This window comes from Embiotoca jacksoni, unplaced genomic scaffold (assembly GCF_022577435.1).
Source record: "Embiotoca jacksoni isolate LCO1_2020_lvr unplaced genomic scaffold, fEmbJac1.0.p SCAF_30, whole genome shotgun sequence".
Lineage (NCBI taxonomy): Eukaryota > Metazoa > Chordata > Actinopteri > Embiotocidae > Embiotoca > Embiotoca jacksoni.
In genome coordinates this window covers 2121972-2134589 of record NW_027185382.1, presented here as the reverse complement: position 1 = coordinate 2134589, position 12618 = coordinate 2121972, and the positions used below count along the sequence as shown (strand labels likewise).

General features: G+C 42.4%; 1 protein-coding gene across 3 annotated transcripts in view; it reads right to left on the bottom strand.

Annotated features, from left to right (window-relative positions):
• Positions 1 to 5541: 5541 nt before the first annotated feature.
• The window catches only part of LOC138206973 (receptor tyrosine-protein kinase erbB-4-like), a 214241-nt gene continuing 207164 nt past the window's right edge, over positions 5542 to 12618 (bottom strand). For all 3 annotated transcript variants that reach the window (XM_069163915.1, XM_069163918.1, XM_069163917.1), the window contains exons 26-27: positions 12218 to 12503; positions 5542 to 11229 (exon numbers count right to left, since the gene is read on the bottom strand). In XM_069163915.1, coding sequence (XP_069020016.1) covers positions 10391 to 11229; positions 12218 to 12503 — 1125 coding nt within the window. In that variant the 3' untranslated portion in view covers positions 5542 to 10390. The remainder of the gene's footprint in view (positions 11230 to 12217; positions 12504 to 12618) is intronic.

The following is a 12618-nucleotide window of genomic DNA, read 5'->3' as shown; positions in this document are numbered from 1 at the left end:
CCCCTTTGCTCCATTCACCCTCTTTAAAGGGTTCAGAGTTAAGGGGCGAGACACCAAAGAGGACTTTTTCTTTGTATTTCTGTGTCGGGAACATCTGGGGTGTTTTTGGGACTTTTATATAGGAAAAAAAAAAGCCACAAAAGAAAATGATGATAACAGAGGAGAGTGAAAGTAAAACTAGAAGTGAGTTTTTTTTCATCCTAACCCCTATGGGGTTTGCCCTCTTAAAAGGGTTAAAAACTGCTGGTTTACGTTTCGGCTATAAACATTACTTAATGTGAAGAAAAAGTACCTGTTGGCTTCATATTTATGATATTGTGGGAGAAAATGCAGATAAAAAAAACCCAAAACATGCAAGCCTTATCTTTTAATGGCATTCACCATCAACTCAAGAGCAGAAATGCTTTCTGCCCGTATTTGCTTAATTTCTTGTGCTGTTCAGCATCATTTTCTTTGACAAATTACAGAGCTGCTGCAGACCATCTGGACGTCTCCGGGCCTCTTTACATGTTGGGGATTTAGCTGATGCTATTATCCACAGCGACACATGATGGAGTGAGCGGGTAGAGGTTCAGTACCTTCACTTGAAAAAAACAACCCAGCAGGAAAAGTAAGAGACTGTTGGATGTGCATTGGCTGTTGTAAGAGTGAAAACCAGGACTGTTTGGTTATAGAATAATTTTGCCTAGTCATGGATCTGTGCACATGCAGCTTAAACGGTTCTTTTCTCCCTCCTTTGCAATGTCATTCCTTCACTGTTGATACGTACATGCACAAACGGATGGGGAAGCTTCTTCCAGGCCTCGAGGCTTTTGTACAAGGAGCTTTAAAAGGTAATCAACTGAGTCAAAAGGTGTGTGCGTGTTGGTTAAATATTGAAGAGGAGGCAGAGGGAGGAAGGAATCTGTCTTCTCCAAGACCATTTTCGGAGGCATACACGGCCATACCACACATATTTGCAAAATATATATAGGTGCATGTGTGTGCTTGACTATATACGTGATAATCCGGTGAGTGTGTGTAGTGCCGTGCGTGAGAAAGAGAGGAGATTGAGTTTAGAGGGATGGAGGGACTTTGTGGGCCCTGTAGAAATTAGAGCTCTCCATCTCTGTCCTCAGGCCAGAGTCTGGCGTGTATATGTGTGTAGCTGCATGTCTGTGTGCATTGCTACGGGTCACTGCAGGAATAAGGAAAGAAAAGTCAGAAACCTCTCAGAGAAAATCGCCACTGTGCGGGAAAAAAAACAAGTCTTGCAGCTGCCTAAACTGTGAGGTTGTGTGTAAGAGTACAAGTGCAGATTTACCTATTGTCTGCAGTGTTTGCATGTGTGTGTTTCTGTGTGTCTGTTTGTGTGAGACAGCATCAAGAAAACGAAACAAAATATGTTCTGGGAAGTCCAGGTTTGCCCGTGTTAAAATGCAATTATAAAGCCAATTTAAAACTTAATTTTTCATCTTTTTTTCCTCATACATTTCCCCAATGGGAATGGTAGCATCAGATTGGTGCATTACAGCCAATTTAATGTTAATCACAATCTGTTTTTGGACCTACAAAAGCCTGTCTGTATAAAATTGCACTGAATGAACACACTTATTTTGTTTTACAAGGAAGCGCACATTTCTTCTCTTCCAAGTTTGCAAAATCATCTTATAAAATCAGGCATCCGGCAGTATTGTTACAACTTATTCAGCCAATAGCAGCTCCAGCTTGCCTCTCTCAGGTGATTTTGTGCAGCTCTCTGCCGCAGGCTGTTGTGCCCAAACTTTACCTCCATTTGGCCTCTCCTGTCTCCTGTTCCTCCCCCTCTCTTGTTTTCTACCATCTCCTCAGCCGCCATCTCTGCTCTACTCACTATGCTGTGTGGAAAAGTTGCCTCACGGGAAGTTGTCTTCCTGTCTCATTTCCTTCCTCCTCCTCTTCCTCATGGTAATCCTCGGCTACAGACTGGACTGAGTGTCTTCATTGGCAGGCTACAGATAGGTCTCTTTGGGTCTGTCTTTCCCCCAGACTGTTGTATGAGCCTGAGGCATAAAGCGAGCACATCCCACAAGTTTTCAATCTAGTCAGTGGAAAAACGCTGATCCAACATCCATAACAGCCTGCCATTTCAAAGAATTGTATAATTACAAAGAGGCAACTTTCACCTAGGATTTAAAACAGCTACAAATAAATGGTATTAGGGTATAAATCCTTAAGCTGTAATAGAGTCAATAATAAGCATGGGGTTAAAGAGTAGATAACTGTTCAAATCAGTCATAAATCAATTCACTAAAATGTGCAATAATTGAGATATTTTCTGTGATGGCACTAAATGACTACTTACTGTATCTGCATAGGTTTGGTGTGATTGTTGAGGAATACTAATGACTTAGTGATTACTGTCACTTCTTATCTAAAGCCATTAAATGTCCTTTGAAATCCGTATTGACTGTGAAATGAAACACTGTGCATAAATTTGTATTATCAACAGAGTCAAACCGCAGGATCACTTTCAAATTGATCTCGACTTGAGTCTTAGAAATCATATTTGATGCAATCGTGATAGCTCTGACAAGTCTCTGAGGTTAAATGGAGGAGAGACAAGATTAAAATCCCAAACCACCATGAGCTTTCAATATTTTCACAGACCTGTGGAGACTTCTAATGATTGGCTAAATCAGTCATGTTGGCTAAATTGTGGTTATAACAGTGAAAAACGTTGCCCCAGAATTTAGATAGAAAACATGCTTCTTGCATAAACATCGGATCATAAGGAACATAACCATGAGCAGTCATGGCACTACAGGGGACATGGGGGGTGATAACTGTAATTTATGCTTCATATCTTTAACTGCATTATGGAAACATAATGGACACATTGTGAATTTAACTGCACATTACACAACACCAGAAGCCTTTCCTGTATTATTAAAATGTAAATATGCCATCTGAAGTTAAAAAGGGAAATATGTTACAGTAATCATGTCACATTAACATGATGAGAAGGACCGTAAAGCAGAAGGTTAATACATGAACACATTCATGGTTTCTAGCATGCAGTACACTGTCAGTCTTACTGTTTCAGCTTGAATCCTACAAAATTCAAATGTTGAAAAAGATGACATATAATTAACCCACCAACTTACTGTCTAAAACACTGAAAAAATAAATGCCTATGAGACCATTTGCAAAACAATTCTCCTACCCCGATCGGGCTTGGCAACCATAACTTCGCACGCGAGGTCTGTCAAACTTTGGATTTCTCCTCATGTTGAAATGGTGGGATAAGTAATCTGGTGAAAGCAATGCTGCATAGATGAAGAGTCAGGATGGTGGTGTCTTTTCTGCCCTCTTTAAAACAACAAACACGAGAGCAAAAGTGTGAGGAATAGATTAAACACTGGGTTTATCTGCGTGCATGTCTGGTTAACTTGCTTAGTAGTAACTTGGCATTACCTCAAGGCAATGTGCTTCTCATATTACATTAGTTTGTGAGGTTAGTGGTTAAATTAAGAAGGCTATGTCAAAACCTTGTATATGGCCGGACCATATAGCCTAAATGAGAGTTTCGGCTAATGTTAGCAGCTCTGTCTACTGCTTTTGATTTGCAGAAGTTTATATTCCACTAACCCTGCATCCCATGCTTTTCCAAACTTATGCAGTGTATATACTTTAACTCAACTGCTGCGAACCGCAGTGACATGACTGAAAGAAAATCACACAAGCCATTAGAGAAATGAGCTCAATGATAAGGCTGTCTCTAATTTATATAAGTAGAGTAATTATTCATTCTTCAAAGGTAGTTTCCTTTGTCATGGAATAATTACTCCCATTTTACGAGGAGAATTTATGGAGGAGAATCACCTAAATTCTACTTCAAGGGCCTCTGAATACATGTGAACAAAATCACTGCAACTGCCACACAAAAAAACTCCCACACTGCTCCACCCTATAGGCCATAATATAAAAGAATCATCAGGCTTATAGACCCATCTCAGTCACCTTGTTTCTCCTTGGTGACGGGATATGCGGGTAAAGCACTCTGTCAAGGTGATACGCCGCAATTAAACAGCAGCGGTGTGTTGGCGATGAGCTGTCATCGCCGAGCTATGTCACAGGTGTACAGGGCAGCTGTAAGTATAATTGCTACAGGCCTCCGGGATGGAGCTGAAGCCCGTCTCCTGGCGGCGATAGCAGGCTTCACTGAAAGACGGGCTTTAAAGGAGACTTGTAATACACTGACAAATGGTTATGCAGCAGTTGCCAAATTAACAGCGACCTCCCCCCCCTTTGCTGTCTGGTGTGGGTGATAATGTGCAAAGTCCTGTCGGGAAGTGTGCTTAATGTTCAAGATAATCTGTCTATTATGTGAGTTCAATGTTAGGAAGGGAGAGAGTATCAATTAAATTTCCTTTTACGTAGCAAATGGGAAGCATAATTTTTTTGACAGCGATTCAAGCAGGCAGACCTAATATAGATTTTGAATAAGTAGCTATATAAGAATATGACTGGAAATAGTTCAAATACCGTTCCTCTGCAGCAGAAGCCCCCTCTCTAAATTACTATGGTGGAACTAGATGTGCTTACTAATTGAGTCTCAGCGCTCTGAGGAAACTAATAGAGAGAAGAGAGAGAAAGAAGGAGGAAGAGAAAGGAGAGGGGGGGATTTCTGTTCATAAACAGTGTTTACTTAAAGCACCCCATCGCCTTATTAGTATTAATAGCAGTGACTTCAGAAAGCTCATATTCTGCCATTGGACAGTTTTGTATTATTTATGATTGAAATGAAAGCCTCGGCGTGGAGCAGCAGTGGAGGAGCGCTGCATAGCAAACGATGCTGCCTATGCCAGTTTACATAACCAACACTTGGGTAAACAGCGGATTAAACGCAGCACCGGGTGAGAGAAAATCAAGAGCAAAATGTTATATCCACACATTAGGCTATTTGAGGCGAGCTTTTGGAGGAAGCTCGGAGAACACTGTGGACCTTTTGATGCAGCCGGGCTTCATCTGCAAGTCCTTTTGAGCATGAAAGTGTTGTGCGCTGCAGAATCTCGTCTCCAGTGCAACTTCTGTCATGTTGATCTTAAGAAGTCGGGTCAAAATAAGCACACTGTAACTTGAGAGCTTCCTCGTCTTAATTAAAGACACCATCTGTTAAATTTGATTATTTAAGCTGTTAGAATGCGCATCAGAGCATCTGAGTGGGGCTTTCATTTTCTGCTCTATTTACGTGCAGCGGGGTGGCGTATAAGGAAACCTGAGATCTGGGTGCGGACTTCTGCTTCCCTGCTGAGGTGTCTTTGAGAAAGACACAGAATCCCTAACAGGGTTACAGAGACGTAGCAATTCCCGATGTGGCTGATTTTCTGGATGCACAACTTCTATAACAACTTTATAGTCATGTTTTTCTATGTAAATATCAGGTATAATGTTCCATGACAGACTTACTTTGAGAATTTTGTTTACTCATGCCTAAAAACCAAACAATTTTCTTTTCAAATCTACAAAGCTGAAGTGCCAGATCTTATGCTGCAAAATCACCACCAAATCACCACGACATATACTGAATCAATCTTTATTTATATTAAATTAAAAATATACTTCTGACAGATTCATGTAACAAACATGAGGAACGGTTTTTCTATGATATAAAGCTTTGGGTATGGTTTCAAAGTACTCAGAGAGACAGTCGGCAATGACCGCGTTGGAAAAAAAACACAGACTCGAGGGAGAAAGTATGGAGAGCTAACGATGGCGAGGAGGAGGAATTGAAGACGCCTTCTCTCCACTATGTCGCCTTTAAAAGCATGCAAAATGAAATAAATTAAAACAGGTTGTACTGTATTGTGAAGGCTGTGCTCTGCCTTTCAGGAAAAGGGAGGAGGAGGTTAAACTTGGCTCAGTAATATTTCCAGGAGAAAGAAAGCAGAGAAGGTAACACTGACTCCCAAACACAGTTCATGTGGGTTAGTTGGCAGCACTGGTTTCAGTTTTATGACATGGAGAAAAAAAACAAGGTATTGTTCGCTTGTTCTGGTGCATTCTCATTACTGAGTGACAAATGAAATGTGGTAGGCATGGGGAAAGCAAAACAGAGATTCAAATGAACTAAACAGCCCCCCACCCCTGTCCCCACCCACCACCCACCATCACTTTTATAGTGTTTTACAGTGTTCACCTAAACATTACATGAGGACAGCCACAAAAGGTCTGGAAAAGGGCCACCGAACAGTGTTTCACATGAGAAAAGGTCAACAAGCACTTTTAAAATCAAATCCCCATTAGTCAAAAGGTACACTTACATAAAGCAAATATGTACGCCTCTTTTTGTACAAGTCGTTATAAGCAGGAGAAAACAGCAGTAGGAGAGAAGACCGATATAAATTCAAAGCATCGCCTCCTTATTTACAAATTCACCACGTTGGCCATTTCAGTGCTTTATAAAAATACTATTCACATTTGTTGTTGAAGTGTGTTAGATAAATTTGGGAGGAAACCCCAAAGGATTCTGTACAGTTATACTGATCGGATCATTTAAACACGGAAATGTATGACCTCCATTTAGAAGTGATGATTTGTGCAATTAAAACGCGAACAACTAAATACTGTAGCTAGAACATGTTAAATAATGTACAGTAGCAAACACAATAGTGGAAAAAAGTACATCGTTGATAATGTGGACAAAACTCAATATTAAAATGACTATATAGGGGTACTACACACACACACACACAGATAAAGTCCAATGAAAGCTTTCAGAAATAAGGAGTCCCAGTTTGTGCTACTAAACTCGGTAAAAAATATCTGGTAAATTCATCCCCCGCTGGACAGAAATCTGAATATAATATCGTCATCAATGAAGAGATACAAAGGTGGAGGGCAGTAAAACACTCACTTTGGGTACCATGCAATGTAATAGTTACTATACAACAGACTCTGCCGCGGCCTCTACGGTAGCTGACGTATTAAAGGATTCACTTTGGTACATGGCTACATGCCTTTGCACCGTGGCTTAGAGGAAATAGTAAACAAAATATCTGAAAAGATCAGTCTTAAACACTGGTGTTGCGGTGGTTTTCTTGTGAACTGCCATGAGCCACAAGAGTGTTTAGGGCTGAGGCAAATAGCAGCAGGTAATGACGCCCAACACAGAGGGAAAATATGTTTGAAACAAGAAATGAGGTACTACTCAGTGGAGGGGAAATAATAATTTTGCTTCCACAAAAACACATTTTGATACTTTAAAAAGGTAACCATGGCCTTCAGATGGCAAAACCAGGACTTGACAGATGTGGACCCTTCAGATACATGTGTGTCTCTCTTCCTGTCTCAAGCCCCTCGGATACTCTGAAGTGCTCTCGACAACATTTGAGGCCAGTTGTCTGATTAGTGTTTCAGTCTAATCTATTCTTGATTCAAACACATATTTTGCCTCGGTCTGCAGTATAATTTAGGGCAAACAAGACAGAAACCAAGGCATGTGTTTTTCTTTTTACCGCCATCGTCCTCTTCGCTCTCTTTTATTTTCCTTGAAACCCAGATTTGGCAGTCGCTTCCATCGCTCAGTATAAACAAGCTCAAACGCGCTATAAATATTTTACATTGATATTAAATGCTGTCTCTATTTCATTGAATTAGAGCTCTAAAAGGGACTACAAAATACTCCTTCATCAATTAATCATGATATCACCAAAGCAGCGTTATAAATACTGTTTGAAGCGAACAAAAAAACATGGAAACAAGGACATTCTTGAAGCTGGTCAGTACCACCTACAACGTGTTGTTGTTGTGAACTCTTGGCGGCAGTATCTTCCTTGCACTCTTACTAAAGCTGCTGCTCTCTGAAGTGGTAAACGACCAGATAAACAAGTTGAATATTTCAGTAGCGAAGGGTAGAAATCTTTTCTTTCTCCCCGCAACTTTGATCAAAGTGCCCAATGGGGAGGACAAACATATACAGCTTTACATGTGCATATACTCAGACGAACAATCTCACACACACTTAAATACAAAAAAAATAAATAGGCTACATGAGAAGACAGCTCAGACGGAGCTCTACCACAGCAGAATGATGAAAATCTGTTGAAACAATGATAAAGCACAAAAAAAAAAGACTGGAAAATGTCAGTCTTGTTGAAGGTTCAGGACCTATAAGATGGGATTCTGGTGAGATATTGAAAGAGGACTTCTGAGACAAACCAGCAAGTTTTGTCTTGAACTTCTAGGTTTGGCAAACTCGGTGGTGTTTTCCCACCCACAGGTGTTTAGTATGGCTTGGTAGTGCAAGGAATGGCTGCATTACCAGTACTTTTACAGCAGTGACTGGCTGTTTGCCTACAGAGGCATCAGTCGTGAGCGTCACAACTACTCTCTTGAGAGTTAAGGGGCATTCAGCATCCTATTTGTGATCTCAAGAATAAAACGTAGCCTTTGATGATGTCACTCTGGGTTAAGAAGAGATATTGGAGGCGTAGTCGAGACACAGGCTATGCGAGCTGATTAAACTCAGTGACAACAACGAGAATTTACAATTTCCTCTGATTTACAAGTTTTGCGCTGATGAATCAAGAACAAGTTGCATTGAAATGGCTGCAAGAATGCAGATGAGGTGTTTTGGGAAACAGAGTTTTACTTTTAACTAGGTCCAAGCTACCAAAACGGTTATGTCATGGCTGCTGGCAACACTGTGACAGTGACAAACTGTTTCCTAAATATATTATTTTGGCACCTTAAAATGAACAAAACTATAAATTGTCTGTGCATCATCAGCTCCAACATAAAAACCTCAAGTTTCTGGCTTTAACCAACCAAACGAAGAACAAGATAGCAGAGGACCGCATTAAGTTTGGAAACACTTCCAGTGATTTGGGGTCGTTTGGTGCTGTGGGGCCTCTGTTTGAGCTTTTGATTGGAGTTGGATTTGTTTTCTCCATGACAGCAGTCATATGATAAAAGCCTTGTTTAAGTATTGTGTTGGTTAGCAGTGAAAGTCTTTCGCTGTTCACTTCATTACATTGACTTCGAGCACATTTTCCAAAGTACATCCCTACAGGGTCAAGCTGGCTTGCTAATATGTTCCACACACATCCAATCACACTCACAAACACATGCACACATGAAAAGTAGTCAGTTTTACTGCGCTCTGCTGGTGCTGTCTTATTCATTCCTTGAGGTCTTCATTAGTCGACTTGCATGAACTTTCCCTCCCCTCTCTGCAGATGATTTTCTCTCTCTTAAGCCCTCTCGCTTTCTGTAATCACCATTTTGAGTTCAGCTGCTTTATGGATGATCCTATCGCACTATTTAGCAGTATACAGCAATTTTCATAGCTACTGTACATTCTCACTCTCATAGCATCTACGCCAGCTTCATGATCTGAAGGGAAAACCAGTGTATAAAAATCGGTCTTTTCAGCACTGCGGCCAGTGTTTATAAAAATGTTGAATGTGTATTTATCCCTTGTACCATTTGCCTTGGAAAAGCTGGTTTTGATCAGCTTCTCCAAGAAGACAGCAGTCGAGCAAAAACAACAAAACAGCAGTTGCCCAGCATATTTTCAGGCAAGTTAAAAAGTCCATGGTTGAACTACAAACGTGAGAAGAGATCACTGTAGTTTTGGCCATCACAGTATCACAGTTACAGTAGAAAGATGAGATGAGTTCCACTTATTTGATGGAAAAGTAAAGAAAACACTGAATAATTATTTTTGCAAAAACACTGATAATGATTGATGAGTACTCTGTCTTTTCTGTTGCCCACTCTTCTGACTAAACTCAGTCTTTTTTCCTCCATATTTTACTTTTTCGCCTTACTCACTCGCAGGTCATTCACAAGACTAGACATCTTGACGTGTAACAGACAGTATTTGTTCTGTCGGTTTGCTATTTTCAGAAACCCAGCAGAATATCATTCATCCTCAGACCTTTATGCTGGAAAAGAAAACAATAACAATAAAACATCTCGTTCCTCTCACAAATCGTACACCGAAGTGGCTGGCAGTGAGTTCAGGTCTCCGAAGCTGAATCCATTGTGTTTGAGAGTTGTGTGTCTGCCTCGGTGTGACAACACAGTACAGTACATCCACTGCTGTGTGAAGGTTACGAGTCCATTATTTACTGAAAACGACCATAACCTCCATGTTCTCAGTAACTATGCGCAGTCTCTTCTCTATCTACAGAACAGAAATGGACTGGACTGGATATAGTGCAGGTGCGGGAGTTGGTTCTGCTTGGTTCGATCCACCTCATTTGGATGTTGCTACAATCTACAGCAGATGGCACGTTAACTGGAAAGAGTTTGGGGCAGCTTTGGTTGTGGCCGCTCCCCTCAGTGTGGGACAGTGGACAGAGGATGTCAGGGTTGTTGTAGGTTAGAGTAAGTTTGGGGAACGTTTGTCAAATGGAACGATTTAGACCACAGTGTTTCGCTGCCGGTAAGGTGGCGGTGGCAAGACGGTGCCAGATTTGAGGGAAAACTCAGACATGTATTCTGGGTTTTCAGCTACTGCCGGCCGTATGTGTCCATTCTGCTTGTAGAAGAGCCTGGCGTTGATGGAGTCTCCCTGGGCCCCATCGGGGACCGCCTGGTTAGACGATTTGGGAGGCAAGCTGTGCTGCCAGTATTCTGGATTGTCAAAGGTCACCTTCAGCTTCTTCCCACTGACTTTACCTGACGTCTGCCCCCCGTGCTTCAGCATGCTGGCAGGATGCGTGGCGGTGAGGCTCTGGTAGGCTGGCAGGCTGCCGTGCCCGATGGTGGCCGACATGGACAGGGCACCTGATTGGCTCACCTGGGCTTGAGCGGTAGTTCCTGTTTGGCTCTGAGAGAGGGAGACGCCACCTGGATTGCCCGGCTGTCCTGTAGATTTGAGGGTGTGGTGAGCGTGGAGGATATGAGTCGGTGGCCCATGGTGGCAAGGCATGCCAGATGGAGACGGCTGGGCTGAGGGGTGGGGGTAGTGGGGCAGGCTGGTCTGGATGGTAAGTGGGAGGTGGGAGCCTGAGGTTGTGGCCGAGATGGAAGAAGGAGGGTGGGTGGGTAAGGGCAGACCATTTCTCCTCAGGGCTTCCAGTCCCAGCTCAGCAGGACTGTGGAAGGTGTTAAGGTAGAGGGGCTCGTTGATGTACTCGTCCTCTCCTTTGGGCTGACTGTTGGGTGTGCTGTGGTAGCCCGGGTTGTCCAGGGCATGGATCTCACCATTTTTACGTCGTGAGACAAAAGGGTTCTCCTCAATGGGATTCAGATACTCTGTAGCACGGATCAGAAAAGGGAGGGAGGGGAGACGGAAAAAGGAGAATAGAAAAGCAGTTTACGTGACAATAAGGCAGAAAAACACCAAAATTAAGTCAAGAGAAGTGAAAACAAAGTAAATGGAAATTAAAAGGGGGAGTAAAAGAAAGAGATCACTGGTGAATGAAGGAGGAGAGAAGATGGAGATGATAATGGTGATAATGGCAGCCACTGAGGACCAGATGGGCAACTTGCCAGAAGTTCTTTGGCACTGGAAACTCCATCTGCCGAGGGTTGAAAATGCCAACAAATGACCCCTCTTCACTGCTTCCAAGCGCTGTAATAGTGGGGTACGAAACCTATTGATTTTGCCTACTCTCCCGCTCCTTGACATTGCATCAGATGCATTTTGCTGCAGGCTTTGTTATATTTTTGAGCTGCTCAGAAATCAAAGACGGTAGTGCAAGAGCAGGGCTGATAGACTGAATTATGATCAAAGGCAAAACATGACTCTGTCGTAGTAGCTGACATACACCGCCGTCGATGGAAGCTCAGTAGGAATTTTAATCAATGGAATGAAATGAAATGAACGGGTGAAATGACAAGCAGACTACACAACAAAAGATTGAATGAGCAAAAAGATGATGGAACAGAGAAAAGGTGCAAACGGACAGAATTCCTAAACAGCAGTGCAGTTAATCTATGGCACTCATTTCCATGGCTCTGTGTTACTTGTGTTTTGATAAGTGAGAAATTAATATAATGAAGTAAGGTTATTTCAAAATTTAATATTATCTGAAGCGTGCTGTGGATACAGCTCATAAAATGTATTTATGCAAAATTACCACAAAATGCCCCGCAGGGCTGCACAACTTCTACCTGGAATTATTTTTAGCTTCTGTAAAGTGCTTCTGCTTGTCACATGCACTTTGCAAAATTAAACTGACTTTACTCTTAGGGCCACTGTTCAGTTGCTTTACTTTGCTTTGTGTTTTTCTCGGCATACCTGAGGAGCTCTTGTCCTTCATTGGTGTCATGTATCCATCCTCATCTGTGTCCCCTCTGGATGCTCTCTCCCCCAGGAAGATGGTGGGGTCGGCACTGTACCTCTGGCCTCCGCTGTCCTCCCCGCCAGCCTGGCTCAGGCTCTTCTTGTGCAGGCTGCCATTGCAGCGCTGGTCCTCCAGGGCGGGACCCGGGCCGCCTGTGGCTTCCTCGTTCACGCAGGCCTGGGCGCCTGTCGAGGCTCCTTCTGCAGGATTTGGCCCTCCATCTCGATAGCCAAACTGGTTCTGAGGTAAAGGGTGTGTTGTGGACAGCGTCAGGAAAAATGCAGTTTGATGTTACTGAACAAACGATAGGTGTGATTTTCTTTGATCTGAACCACACTGGACGCTTTGATACGTC